The following is a 14,881-nucleotide window of genomic DNA, read 5'->3' on the forward strand; positions in this document are numbered from 1 at the left end:
AAAAATATCTATTGACTACAACTCGTTGATGCGTAATATGTTATCAATATGTTGACTATTAGATAATAATAATAATAATATAGAATTAGTGTATATGTTGAGTTATGGCGTGTAAATAATCTTTTTCATATTACTAATCAAACATATCTCCCCTCTTTTTAAGAAGTGATATTGTCCCAGAAGCGGACCCATTAAGCATTGCGATACAAAATGGCTGCCTGGAGGAGTTTGACATGTGTCCTTCGAGTAAAAATACGAGGTTTGTAGTCGTAGTAACTGATTTCCTTACTTAACGAGCATTCGTAGATGTTATATGCGTCTTATGGACTATATTGTATGTCCATAGACTGTTTTATTTGCACGTATTGTATGCGTTTTCGGCCTGACTAGTACTAGCTACGGGTCACTGTCGGTCAGTGAAGGTGCACGTGTACGCGTGTCGCGTCGTGTGCGGACGAAAAATTAAATGTTCTAGCGGTTCAAGGTCTTAGTCAAATGTGGATAGAAATTCATAATATTATACAAAGATTAAAATTGACAATTTGTGCATTGTGTTTTGTCCCCAAACAGAAAGCTGGACATGTGGGGTACAATCACAACAACACCTGTCCAGGTGTCTCTCCACCTCAGCTCACCTATGTTCAGGTCAAACCTGGAGAGAAAGGTAATGCTCACTACCAGTGACAAATTACTAATTTGTGTGCTATGCTCATCTGTATAAGCTGATGTTCACAGATTCAACTGCACATGATGCACAGGTCAAAGGTGAATGCCCATATTAAACATGCATGTATAAAACAGTTCTTGTCTTGACCATGCTCTATACATGCCCAGATGTATGTGGCCCCTGTCCGTTGGTTTGCATAACAATGTCCAGCTGTGTTCTGTTTACGTGTCAGCCCCCGGTCCTTCACCTTTGATTTGCACATGCGCAGTTGGATCTGTTAACATTGTTTTTCCTACTATATTGGATAAGTCAAGAAAAGATAGTTACAGTAGTCTTAAAGATATTCTGAAGATACAGCTAGACCTAACATCCAACTGAATCATCCAAGCAATATCAAAATGTCTTCATTTTGTTGCTATCAATATTGTTGACTTGTTGCAGTATCAGAAACATCTTATCATATTTAGAAATTTTGATATTGGAACATGTACAGTAGTAACATTCAAGTCACAAAATTACTTGGCTAGATTTTAATGCATACTAGTAACATTAAGCACCAGAGGAACAATAACTTTGAAGTTCCTGATGATTTAATTATCTCTCACACAGCTATGGTTTACCACCTCGCAAGAATGAGTATGGGCCTCTCACTGACTTACCAGACTGGACATTTGCTGGTAAGAACATTGCTGTCACTACTCTTGCAATGTATTGTACTTCCATCTATCATATAAAGAAACAGTTTCTAGCAACCATAAATACTATCACTTTAACCATGAATTAAACAAAAATATTGTATTGAGTGTTTGATTGCAGAGCATTCAAAAATTATTCCTGTTGTTTGGAGTGATTTATCCATGATATCATTACTACTTGCATAGATGGCAGACCAGCACCAATGGGGACCAGGCAGCTGAAAAGGTTGAAAGAAAGAAGAGAACTTGCCGTAAGTTCATCCCAATAAGTCTTGCTCAGTATGCACACCTGTTATTTTTACAATTTACACTGATGCATGTAGGAACATTTACCATGTTTACAATATGCATGTACCATATTTAGAATATAGATTTCATTTTGGTCCTGATACCCCATGATTTTTTTTCATGATAAGCAAGTTCAGTTAGAAGTACTCTCCACTTGCATGTAGTGAAATACAATTTATTCTTGATGTTGACAATGAGATTGAATGTATTCTTTTAATCCCTTGCAGGCCAGAGTAGTAAGTCTTCTGGAGGAGGTTGAGGAGGGGAAGCAGGGCTTTCTACAGAATCTAGAACAAGAGGCTGAGAAGATAGCAGAGAAAGAGAAAAGAAGGCTCAAGCCGAAGGGAAAACAGTTGTTACAGAAGTCTAGACAAAAACACAAGAAAGGGTTGTAATATCTACAGTGTGTGAACTACTTGTAGTTATAAGTACAGTGAAAGACTTTCAATCTTAGCCATCAAGCAAAAACCCTTTCATTTTATTGGAAAAAGTTCATGTATGTGACAGATGAAACTACATTGACAAGCTTACTTTAATTGTGGTTTCAACACTCCCCAAGCTTCTTCTAATAATAGATCTGATATGCTACCCTGATGACAATGGTTTGCACAATGATTTTCAACTTAAGCCTAGGAACTGAACTGAATATGTACAATTCAGAGAACAGTACACTAACGTACTGTAATATCTGTAATGACACAAAAACTCAGCATTGTCAAAAGTAAAATTAGAGCATACTTGTACAAAAGTGTTATTGTTTTTCATTCAGTGACAAAAGAAACAAATCTTATAACAGGAATGTCAAGTTCTATGTTTGGTATATGTGAAGTGATTCTTTAAGTACATGAAAGTAACTATAGTATGCTCCAACCTAAATTTAAATCCCAACATGCAAATCCCTCTTCCATTATATTATACTCCTCTGCTGTACTATAGATTCAAAGATACATGTTTCCTTTTGGAATAGCACTCAGTCTTCTGTGTTCACTCTCACTGTTATCAGTTTGCTGCCTGTTAAGATAAACAACCGCTCATTGGAAACCTGGAATCCCATAATATTCTCAACCGAATCTATGGCAACGACTTGCTGCTTGGCAATCTGACCTATGACCCTTCCGCTTTTCCTGTTTCGCACAGGGCTGGCAGTTGGGGTGGGTTGGCGATACACATAAACGTGCCTCACGCAATCACACAGTGAGGCATAGGAAAAGTTTGGTGCACACTTGGCAAACTTCATGTCTCGCTTAGAAGCCTGGACATAGCCTAGTGCATTGAACGTAGCTACGTGTGTGAAGGGGGTGTCAGAGTTGTTGGAGGAAGACTTGGGCTGCCAGACGAGGGCGTCTACATCGTGCCGCAGACAGAGACACGGCGCCTCTCCTGCGTCGATCTGTACGTTAAACAGGGATTGATGACTGGACAAGCTTGCCTACATGGAGGAAAATTAGACCTGAGTTAATACAGTCATTTTGAATTGAATGAGAATGGCACATGAAGTGATTTCTTGTCTGATATTTTACTAAGCATAGAGCAAATGATGATAGAGCAAATGTGATGGATGATAAGCAAAATGTGACAATCCAGCAGCACAAACTTACAGCATGTGTATTCCGGTGGGTCTCACCATCCAGTCTCACCAGCATGGCTGAGTCCTCTGGGAAGGCATCACACTCCTCCAACTCCTGGGTGTTGTATGGCTTCTTGTCTGGGTCTGGGGTGGGGTTCTGGTGAAAATGAAGAAGCAATGTGTGTTTGTGACATTGGGTAACACATGACTCAGACTCATAACCAATATTTATTGTACATATCAAATACTAACTCTCTAACATGTCTGAAACTTCTGACTGTGTCTGGAATAATACCTTACCAACTGATCAGATGTTAGCCCACTCAGCCTCTCATTCATCTCTGCTGCCTGATCAGGGGCAAGTGTGAGCTGCCCCCTAGTGTCCCCCATGACAACTGCAGGCCACATTGGTCCCTCTTCCTTTTTCTGCAGCAGAAGTTCCAGCCTGAAACAGGAGATATGATATCTTATGTTCCATCGATAGAAAGATAAATAAAAACAAAAATAAACAGCGATTCAAAGTAGTATTTTCCTAAAAGGTTTAATAGGCAACATTTGAAAGCAAATTCAATCATGATGTTTACCTTCACATAGTCTAACAACCACTTTGTTTATTCTTTCTCAAACACATTCATACAAACAGGGAACAGTCCATCCAGCTCTGTTCTGCCACTTGCCACCAAATGGTATGTTCAACACCACAGGGTGTTTGCTACTTTACCAGTAAACATGGTGACAACTGACATGTCCTGCTGATGATTGACCTTACTTGTTTGAAATGGTAGAAGAAGAGGAAGGAACGGAGGGAAAATAACATGTTTCCCTGGCCTGCAGTGAAGGTAAACAGTGGTACATGATGTAGTAGTATCCAGTATTTCATTATACCAGGAATTAAAAAAAAATACACTCACTCTTGTCCCTCAAGTGTCCATGTGCTTGCCTCCACATCTACAGCCCCACACAGTTCACCTTCCAACAACTGTTCCCTGTTCTTCACACCAAATTTTATTCCCTTGTTCTGCAATACCAGCTCAATGTCTGACTTTGTGGTCCCCTCATCAACTGTGAACTTCACACTCACGTCTTCTGTTGTCTGACCCCAGAGGTAGGCTGGTTGCTTTGCTGAAGTGGAATATAAAGATGTAGAAACAACCTTCTGATGACAACCTTAGAGAGTAACTTAACAAAATTTTAATCACATTCATACACATTCATGCATAGTCCACTTTACAAGGATATGTTTGGACTTTGGAGTATCAGTGACACTTAAAGTTTATTTCTTTTTCTCGAGAAGCAGAGTTTCAACCCTTAAGTGTTCTTTGTCCATAAAAATGAGAACATGTCTGAAAGTCTTAGGTGATGTATATTATTGCATTACCTGCTGGAGATTCTCCATTTGAGCTGTCCTCCTCCATCTCCACATCCTTGGCTGTGTCTGACACCATCTTGAATGGCCTGTCACTGGCGATGAAGAGCCCCCTACCTCCACACTCTATTGCTGCATACTGGGGAGAAGTCCTCCCCTGCACCTGCCTCACCCGTTCAACTTTGAACCCGCCAGATGTCCCTGTGGCAAGGGAATGTATGAGATAAAGTAAGAACTACAGTACATGTAGATAGGTAACATTTGCAAACCATGTTAACCTTCTCATGGTCTAGCCTAAGAAACTATTTCTTTACATGTATTCTGATTCAAAACACACTTACTAAAATGTTATCAGACTATGCAACCATGGTCTAAGCCATCTGGTCCAGGTCTTAAACTTCAATGGTTTGGAGAAGAAGAAGAGCAAAACCAATATGTTTCCATTACATATATATATATAAAAACAGACATTACCATCTTGTTTGGCCAGGGTAACCCACTCCAGCACCACTGTGAAGTCAGTCTTGTGTTCTTGAGGCACTTTGTCCATGTGCAACAGAAGGGCTTCTATGTGCAGCACATTGTGCGAAATGTCAACCAACGAATGCAGAAGGGTGAAAGGTTGCTTATCACACAGCTCCTCAGAGAACACTATCTGCGGGAGGAAAACAATGAGGATTATATGTATAGTTATTGCTGACAGCTTTTAAATCTGAGCGTCTTGAAAACAAACATTCAACAATAAATTAAGAGACAGCTGTATATTTCAATACTACTACATAGGCTAAGGCCTAGAGAAAAAAATGTTGTGTTTCCTGTTTCCCTACCTTCCCTAGAAAAACCTGCCGACCCTAGACTTTTTTTTGGGTGGGCAGTAGAGTCACATAGCTTCCAGTTAGAATTTTTATCCAGCCTGCTTCCTATTGAAGTAAAAACAGTCTGCTTGTCCTATCTATTGTGCACAAAATCAAAGTTTGACATCGAAAGACAAGTGTCCTCATGCATTTCAGTTTCCTTTGTTCAACTGTATTGTAATATGTATCACTAGATTTTTGGCTAGCCTAAAAAAAATTACAAAAAAAAAAAAAGATATCCCCTACCTACCGACCCTAATTTTTTCAGGACTGAAACAGGAAACACAACATTTTTTTTCCTAGGCCTAATGAAAATCTGTTATCATGCACACATCTGAAATCCTGATCAATGCTCAGCAGTGCCCTACCTTCCATGGTTCTTCCTCTGGCGTGCCCCTGTTGTGGGTCTGAATGACCAGGAGTTTTCCTGCACCGTCAGCGAGAACACACCAGCCGCGAGACGGGAAGTGTAGAGTGATGTTGTGTTTAACACCTTGTGGTTCATCACAGGGAATCTTCAGTACTGGTTTGGGAGGGTTGATCTGAGTGTCCTTTATACATGTTCATGAAAAAAAAAGCAATGATTGATACATTCATTTGCAAAGCAATAAAATTAGCTACAAGTAATTGATTTATATCTATTACATTACATATCAGCACACACATGGTCAAATATTTGACTTTTAAGTTGAAGGTAGATGTCATATCTTTTAACATACCATATCTAAATATTTACACTTGTTCGCAGTTCTAAAGCTATCTTAATTATACTTTACTGTATGTTCTTCTCACCAGTATAACTTTGATCTGCTGTACAGTGTGTTTGTTGTCCACATAGTACACAGAGTCAGGGTTCCACTGGTCCAGAGCCAGGTGGTTGTGGATCCCAAAGGCTCGGATATGCTGGTAGGTGTACTCCTCCTCATCCAACTTCACATCATGGATACCTGTAAGTAACGTTTGTCAACAAAATATTATAAGTAAGGAGACAACAATAGATTTGAAATTTTGACCCAACCCCCCTGTCTGATCCAGATTTGTTTGACCCAACCCCGTCTGATCCAGGTTTGTCTGACCCAACCCCCCTATCCAATCCACATTTTTGACCCACCCCCTATCCAATCCAACCTCTATCCGCCCCCCATTCTCCTTTATTTTTGGAATAGCCCGACTACGTGAAGAGAATGATATCTACAAGCATGGGAACACACAGTCTCAAACGTAGGAAACAGGAATTGCACATATTTCTAAAGCAGTATTTTTAATCGCCCCTTTAGCTGTTTATGAAATGATTTTCATGGGAAGCATAATTTTGCACACTTTGTTGGGCGTCACATGGACGTCGTGATAACGATTTTCACTCACTCTGAATCCAATACAATCTTCTTGCTCTAACGATAACAGGGTTCTAGCTAGTGCATTTTAGCGTACTGGGCCCCTACGCTAAAATTTGTGACCCCTACGCTAAAATAAGGGCCACTACGCTAATTTTTAACTAGTGTAGGAGCTAGGTTCCGGTAAGCGATTTGCAGAGAATCGAACGGGGTGAGACTGTTCACGCAGTGAAGGAAATCGCGCGGGTTCGATTCTCTTCACTTGGATGCGGAGCGCGCACGGCGATGGTGAGCCTACACTATCGTGCGAGACTATTCCCCTGGTGATGAAACGCGCACGAGCGCGATTCTCATCACTTTAAGGCGGAGCGCGCACGGCGATCGTGAGCCAATACTACCGGCCTACTAGACAACTTAAACGTTCGAATACTAGTATCTTCACTTCAAGGCGTCGCGCGAACGCCCGTCATTTTGAAAGACGTTGGGTACGGGTGCTGACACATTTTTGACAGCGATACTTGTCGATAACGTATAGTAAGACTCACTCTGAATTACTTCTCATTTCTGAGTTGGAATTTAACCCTTCGCCGAGAATGTAGTAACGTTACTAATCACGTAAGTCGGCAACAAAACAGAGACAAATAGTTCACGTAACACCAACATTGTTTTTTTTCCTACTAAAACCTTCTACATAACCGCCTTACATACCACTGCAAATTCATAACATGAAATATATACAAATACATCATACCTATCCTGTGTATTCAGTTTCTAACTACATAGTAGAACTAGAAGTTATGTTAGTTAAGCCAACAGAACTTGAACAGATACGCAGAGATTAAAATCTCAGAGTATGGCTGCGTCGGTCCACTGCCCGACGACCAGGAACGTCCGATGGCGACGCTCCGACCCAGGAACAGAAACTTCATGCCGAGTTGTACCCTTGAAATGCCTTGACGACCAGCCAGCGGATAAAACCCAAATTCCTATCTACCGATATACTACTACCGATGTAGCTATACAGCTAGCGATGATTAACTAAGGGATATCAACTTATCTAGAAATAGTAACTGAAAGTAGCCGGTAAAAATTGGAAAGGTCTATTATTATAGCGGATAAACGTCTCACATGGGTGCCTGGTTAAGTTTATTAAAGGAAACAAAGTGACAATTTAAATATTTCATACGGTTGTTAAATGTTGCTCCATATTCAAGGAAGTTGGTCAAATTACTTATATTTTGTAAAAAGTTTATTTGATATATCTTGATACGCTTCTCCCCTGCTATTATAATTAGAACGTCCCCTAAATCGTGGGAATCCCCAGTACAGAAGTTCGCTACATGGAAGTTGTACTAGGTGGCGGTCCTTTGATCGAGTATCATGTGCCGCGCCGACGTCAATCAATTTTCAAAGCACAACTGCGTGTCATGCAATGCATGACGGTATAGCATCAGTTGTCGGTAGAAATAAATATTTGTGTGCCTTGTAGTAAATGCACCAAACATTAGTGTCTTCTCCCTTTAAACTGGTGCATGGGTAATGTTTTGTAAGAAATGTGGTGAGAATGGGTATCAGTCTAAAATGTACACTTTGAAGGGATAGTCGATATCGACGGCGTGGGACGGACAGGATGCCCACGAAAGTGCGTGCGTCGCCCGTCTGAAAAAAGGTTTTCATGTACAGGTATCATTTCTATATGTTCTTTACTGCGCTGTATATAAACGAGACTGATATAATTATGTGTAATCACTTGGAAAAGTAAATAATACACACATGCGGTTTCATACATGTACATCGTCTGAAGGAAAATGTAACAGGAAATCGCCTGTGGGAGAAACGTCCACAAAGACGGGAAAAGACATGATAGATAGGAAATGATGATAGGAAATATATGTAAGGAAACTTCTAGAAAATGTTTCCAGGGTACTTATTATTAGCATTGGGTACTTTGATAGACTTTGAGACTTTAAATGTACTTAGCTTTAATATGCACTACCACTAAGGAAGATATTCATACAAAGACGAAATAGATTAGAATGAAAGTTTCCGTAACAAAATGACCGGACCCGTTCACAAATCGGCTACGTATGAAATTTCAAACGTAACAGCAGTCGTTGGGATTGTCATGCCTTATAGGACTACACAGCTAGCCGACTCGGCGGTCCGATAAGGTCAAGGCCATCGTGCCCCGCTCAGAACGCACCGAGACGCCGGCGCTATAAAATACCTGCAAAGAAAAAAGTTAAAGTTTTAAGTCATGAATTGACTAGAGCTTCCAGATCAATAAAATTGCGACTTAGTAAACTTCATACGTCGGTAGGTATGGCCAAAGAGGTTATATAAGCATAACCTACTTGGTATGGCATTTTCGCCTGAGCGACAGCCAGGCAACTTTTAACAGGGAATATCCATATCCACAGCTGAAGATTTCACATTAAAAACACGATTTCCAGCGAAGTTTCCTGCCACGCCTGGTGCATGATGGTATAGCTTGGGTGGGAAAAGCCGCCATTTTCTTGTTTTGTTAACGCTACGTCGCAGCGTAAGTGAGCAAACCCGCTGTTGTGTTACTGGAGTATGGGCAATGTTTGGCGAGGAATATAATTATGCGTATCTATAGATAATATACACCCATGAAAGAACATTGGACACTTTCATTTTATTTTTCAATTCGACTTTTATGTCCACGAACCAGACCGGAAGAGTCACTCAAAAACTAGTATACGATCTCAGAGTCAGAGTCAAAATACGTATAGGTAATTACGTAAGCTTCGAGTATTTCAAATATACAGAAACAGAGCATCTTCATGAAGACCAAGAAGCTTAGTAACGTAATATGGTTCATAATGTCTTTTAGTTTTTAGGATTGTCAATTGCTTTGACTACAGCGAAACGACTCGGGTGGACTGACGGCCGGGGCCGACAAGGTCACTGTGCGCGGCTCCGCTCAGTGAGCGCACCCAAGTTCGCCGACGCTATGAAAATATTTGCCTAGCAAAGTGAAAATTATAGTCATGAGATCGACTAGAGCTCCAAGGTCGTTAAAAGTGTTCTACGAGCCCAATCTACACAAATGATGTACTGAGTATATGTGGTGCCTAAACTAGGGGATGAGTTGTCCTGATTGACTGGGGACGAATTGTACCAGGTGCCGAGTTGTCCTGATACCGCCGTGCGCGCTCCGCCTTCAAGTGATGAGAATCGCGCTCGTGCGCGTTTCATCACCCGGGGAATCGTTTCGCACGGTAGTACAGGCTCACCATCGCCGTGCGCGCTCCGCATCCAAGTGAAGAGAATCGAACCCGCGCGATTTCCTTCACTGCGTGAACAGTCTCACCCCGTTCGATTCTCTGCAAATCGCTTACCTGTTCTTACCTGAGTGTAGTGGTGCTTTGCTGTCATATGCTTGTTCAACAATGACTAATCAATGTCTGAACAATGAAAAATGATGATATGCCACTCAAAACTGACCCAAAAATCCTAACTTTTAACTCTACATCTTCAAATCTTACCATGGAAGGACCAAGACCCCCCTTCCACACCAATCTCATCTCCTGATTAGTCGCTTCGCTACCATGCCATTCCCACTACGCTAAAATAAAATCCTGGCTAGAACCCTGGATAAGTAAGAAGGTTTACTAGATATTGTTAAGTTTTTTTTTTTGTCCTACCTGTACTTAGGGACACAGTGTACTGAGGAAGCGGCTCCAAAGACAGCTTGTATCCATCAAAATTGGCATCGATGAGAGCTCGGTCTGGCTTCAGCGTGTGAGTTGCGTGTACAGCAGCCATCTTGGGGTCAACTGTATGAGCGGGAGGAAAGATAACGCGAAGATGGCTAAGAAAAATTTTCCTTTGATAGCCCAAATGTAAACAAAATAACATTTATTACAAACTATCTGCTTAAATAATAAATATAGCTTTATATGAGATGCAATTTGTTGGACACCGTGGCTAAAATATGCACTTTCAATTCATCATAGATTTGAAGATCGTTCCTGTAGTTTCGGTGTACAGGCCATCAAATTTTTGGGCCAACACATTTTTGTGCTAATAGGGGTCGTAGGGTATACATGTGATTATAATCCATATATTATTGCATTTATAAAGATTATATGATAACTAGCATACATTTATTTCAGTTTAAATAAGAAGTTACTGTAGATATTGTATATATTTGGTGTCTTTTTGTGTCAAATAGAAACTATAAAATGTAATCACCCCCATCGGCATGATAGAATCTATTGGCCTCGTTTTCGCATACGGACTTGAGTCACTCCGGGGATTTCCAGAATGTATTTTGAGAAGACCAGATGTAAGTTGGAGGAAACGCAGAAATAGAGGAACCAGGCAAGATCCTTTCGAATTTACCTAATGAATCTAGCTTTCATATGTTCAGACCAGTATAAGTTGATTTCTGGAATTGTTATTAACGTTATCTTCGGTGTCGTTGAAGGAAGTTCCTTTCCTTTCACTTTTTTGAGCGGACAGAAAAAAATTATACGACTTTACATGAAGTGCTCTTCTGATTTGGGATTCGAGAAACGTGACAATCAAGTGCTCGATAAAAATTATACATGTTTGCAGTTGATCTTTGTGTCTTATTTCCCATCGCCTTGAGTGTATAACTTCAGTTCTTGACTGTGCGTTGACCACATCCATGATTCCATCTATCCGACGTTGAATGATTTGTTTTCCTACATCGGCCAGGTAACTACATCGGGGACCAGATTCATCTCGTGATCGAGTCAAAATGGTGTTACCAAATACCGGGCACACACCAGAGTTCAGGCACATGAAGGGTGCAGATGTCGAAAAAGGGGCGCTGCTCGGAACAGGTGCTTTCGGAGCAGTCTACAAGGCCAGGCACAGGGAGTATGGCGAGGTGGCATTGAAGGTTGTCAGCACCGATGCTGTCATCGACAAAGAGTGAGACTTACTTTCACTTTTGTTTATAAAGTTAAACAACAAATGTCAGTGAACTGTGTTGACTTAGTTCAGCAGTTTACCTCATAGTACTAGTACATGACAGATTCTGTTTGGCCAACTGGATCAAGGGACACGCCCAAGGGGTGGACAGAGAAAGAGATATAAGGACACTTTGAAACATTACCTGAAGAAGGGACATGTTGACCCAACAAGCCTTGAGAAACTATGTTCTGACCGCAATGCTTGGTGGCAGCTGACCAACACCACCGTGACAACCTTCGAGACTGAGAGGGTAGCAGCCGTCGAGGCGAAGAGAATGGCGAGGAAGGCCCGTCAAAGTAGAACTGCAACTGTAAACCTGTAGACTTGCCTTACTCGTGAGAGTGGCCGTCCATCATGACATTTACATATTTCACCCACATAGCCCTGTACAATATCTAATGTAAAACCCAGAAAAGCAGGAATACAGAGCAAATGTAGCTTGACCTTTCTCAATTAGTAATATATAGTGTACGATCAGCTACATATTTGTAGCAGTTAACTTATTTGATGTGAGATGTCTTCATGAAAATGCCTGGCTGATTTACTGAAATTTCTCTCATTTGTTTGCTCATATTACGGTCATCTGCCTTTCTTTCCTAAAGTGATGAGAAAGAGTTGACCCAAGAGGCTTACAGCCTGGCCAGGGTGCCAAACCAGTACGTGACCCTGTTATATGGAGTCATCTTGGAGCCAGGCAACTACAGCCTGGTGATGGAGTTTGTGGAGCACGGTTCACTCGACAAGTTCATGAAGAAGGTGAACATCCCCTGGGAACTGAAGATCCGCATGATCCGGGACATCACATGTGGCATGAACTTCTTACACAGCTTCACGCCAAAGATCATCCATCGTGACCTCAAGATGCAGAACATTCTGGTGAATGGGAGTCTTCATGTGAAGGTAACTATGATTCCCAGTTGATGTTGATATGTAGGAGAGATCACTTCATATTATTACATTCACATTGTATACTTACTGAAATGATGAATGTGTAAGCTTACATTTTAGACTTTACCTACATTTGTACAGATACAGATATTTACTTAAAATAATAACATTAGTCATACATCAACATGAACACATGATTGACCTTGTTATATTCCACAATAAATGTTGATGGTCCTTTTGTAGATAGCAGATCTTGGCCTGGCAAAGTGGCGCACATTCTCCAAGAAGTACATGAAGAAAAGGTCCAAGGACAGGACAGCAGGAACCATCACACACATTCCACCAGAAAACCTGTTGGACATCAACAAGAAAGCAACAGAAACATTTGATGTTTACAGGTATGGTTCTCTAATGATACCACGATATGACATGAAGATTTGCCCCAAGGCATTTTATCAAGACTTGTCATTTGACACAAGTTGTAATATGATATACTGGTAACAGTTTTGAAATTTTAAATTCATGTTCATTATGTTTCAGTTTTGGAATTCTACTGTGGGAAATAATTACTGGGAAGGAACCGTATGAAGGTAACATTTTTTCTCAATTTCTTTAATATCTTATTAGGTAGATATTCATTATTAAGTTAATATTGACTATCATATGATATCATAGATCTGAATTTTAAAACCCTGATTAGTATTCATATTCAGCTTTTAAGGCTTTATCATAATTGTGTTACATGTATGTCCCTTCAATCTTTCTAGCATGTGGTGGAAATGAAGCATTGCTTACTGTGGGAGTGTGTCAGAATCAGAACAGACCCAGTGATAAGGAGATTCCAGAAGACTGCCCAGACTGGCTGAAAGATCTGATGAAAAGGTGTTACCACCAAGACCCAGAACAAAGACCACTTTTTCCCGGTAAGACTTACATGTAGGTTTGATTTTGGTCATATGTATGATGTTGCTCATGTTAGATCTGGAGGTAAAGGCTTGTTAACTTATACCCGCTATTCAACACAATCAATTTCTTCTCAACACAGAATCCTACAAAATTGTTCACAAGAGACTGACTGATGACTACACTGAAGCTATGATAAAGGATGCAGTGCATGTCGTCCACAGAGCTCTGGTGAGTTTCATCGATTTAGTCAAGTCGATATCAATTTCTTGTATTTCTTGTAATTATACCTTGTTAGTGTAAACTTTTGAATTATAGACAAACTGGTTTTATATATAAATCATACTATATTCATAGAAATTCTTCCATCATACATTTTCAGCATACTTCAGACAGAACTGCAGGAATGGAACAGGAGAGGAAAGTCCCCACAGTTATTGCTCAGCCGTCCTCACCAGATGGAACCATGGAAGCCACCAGACAACTGGCAAATCTCCAGTTTGGAAGGACCACTCCAGAAACACTGGAAACAGATGCTGTCACTGAACAGCCATCTCAAGGTAGATTTTGAAACGTTACAGATGTTGCTCTACGTGTTTTATGGTGTCAGTTTGAGAATTCAACATGTACATATATTTTGAGTACAATATATAACAAAATTAAATTCTTATGACAGAAGCATCTTCTGCCAGCAACTCCACACACATGTCTGCAACTGGATCAAAGCAAGAAGAGCCATCTTCTCAAGGGGCAGCAGCTACAACTGGGGTCACAGCTGTCTCGGAAAGCCAGTACCACACAGACGGACGTGCACTACGTGCAAGGGGTAAGACAGCGGATGACAAGGCAAAGTGCTCACCAAGTGCAGCAGCTCCACCAACAGTGCCAGATCATGCAGCATCCAGGATCACCGTGCCTACCCAGGACAGCATGTCACCACCACATGATGATGAGAGAGTGAAGAAGGGAAAAGTCATTGGCCCCCCAAGTGGAGATGGCGACAATGAAAGCTTCCCAACACGTAACCGAGTTGGGATGCCAGCAGAGACAACAGCTTATCAGGATACAAACGAGCCTGGACTTCCTCCAGGTGAGAGGATTTTATAAGCGTAATATCATTACTTTTTTTTACCTCCTTGATTTCACATTTTACTATTAAGACAGATCTACAGATGTAACAGTTACTGTTCTCGTACTGCTTTTAGTTGCAGTGCTTTTGCTATGTATATACATGTATTGATTTTCTTCCTTGTCTTATCCAAAGGGGTCTTCCCTGGTGCAGGCATGCAACCTCCACATTATCCCTACACAATGCCAGTTGCAGGAGGATTTATGATCTATTCTGCTC

At 40.8% G+C, this 14,881-nt stretch overlaps 3 protein-coding genes across 3 annotated transcripts in view; 2 read left to right on the forward strand and 1 right to left on the reverse strand.

Annotated features, from left to right (window-relative positions):
• The first annotated feature begins 155 nt into the window (after window positions 1-155).
• Window positions 156-2,406, forward strand: LOC118417711 (39S ribosomal protein L52, mitochondrial-like). The gene is made up of 5 exons (XM_035823380.1): window positions 156-259; window positions 571-664; window positions 1,277-1,344; window positions 1,549-1,613; window positions 1,878-2,406. Exons 1-5 carry the CDS (start codon window positions 211-213, stop codon window positions 2,043-2,045), a joined length of 444 nt encoding a protein of 147 aa, XP_035679273.1. The 5' UTR covers window positions 156-210; the 3' UTR covers window positions 2,046-2,406.
• On the reverse strand, window positions 2,108-10,602 carry LOC118417710 (nudC domain-containing protein 1-like). The gene is made up of 9 exons (XM_035823379.1): window positions 10,443-10,602; window positions 6,230-6,384; window positions 5,806-5,988; window positions 5,058-5,238; window positions 4,596-4,784; window positions 4,129-4,339; window positions 3,518-3,662; window positions 3,249-3,374; window positions 2,108-3,079 (listed from the first exon to the last, which is right to left on the reverse strand). Exons 1-9 carry the CDS (start codon window positions 10,561-10,563, stop codon window positions 2,621-2,623), a joined length of 1,770 nt encoding a protein of 589 aa, XP_035679272.1. The 5' UTR covers window positions 10,564-10,602; the 3' UTR covers window positions 2,108-2,620.
• Window positions 10,603-11,473: 871 nt separating this feature from the next.
• Window positions 11,474-14,881, forward strand: part of LOC118418091 (receptor-interacting serine/threonine-protein kinase 1-like) — a 10,104-nt gene continuing 6,696 nt past the window's right edge. Inside the window, exons 1-9 of the mRNA XM_035823919.1 lie at window positions 11,474-11,700; window positions 12,345-12,642; window positions 12,874-13,028; window positions 13,171-13,220; window positions 13,398-13,553; window positions 13,676-13,764; window positions 13,916-14,093; window positions 14,210-14,623; window positions 14,798-14,877. Of these exons, the coding sequence (XP_035679812.1) occupies window positions 11,525-11,700; window positions 12,345-12,642; window positions 12,874-13,028; window positions 13,171-13,220; window positions 13,398-13,553; window positions 13,676-13,764; window positions 13,916-14,093; window positions 14,210-14,623; window positions 14,798-14,877 (1,596 nt within the window). The 5' untranslated portion in view covers window positions 11,474-11,524. The remainder of the gene's footprint in view (window positions 11,701-12,344; window positions 12,643-12,873; window positions 13,029-13,170; window positions 13,221-13,397; window positions 13,554-13,675; window positions 13,765-13,915; window positions 14,094-14,209; window positions 14,624-14,797; window positions 14,878-14,881) is intronic.

The sequence above is a fragment of the Branchiostoma floridae genome, chromosome 6 (assembly GCF_000003815.2).
Source record: "Branchiostoma floridae strain S238N-H82 chromosome 6, Bfl_VNyyK, whole genome shotgun sequence".
Classification (NCBI taxonomy): Eukaryota; Metazoa; Chordata; class Leptocardii; order Amphioxiformes; family Branchiostomatidae; genus Branchiostoma; species Branchiostoma floridae.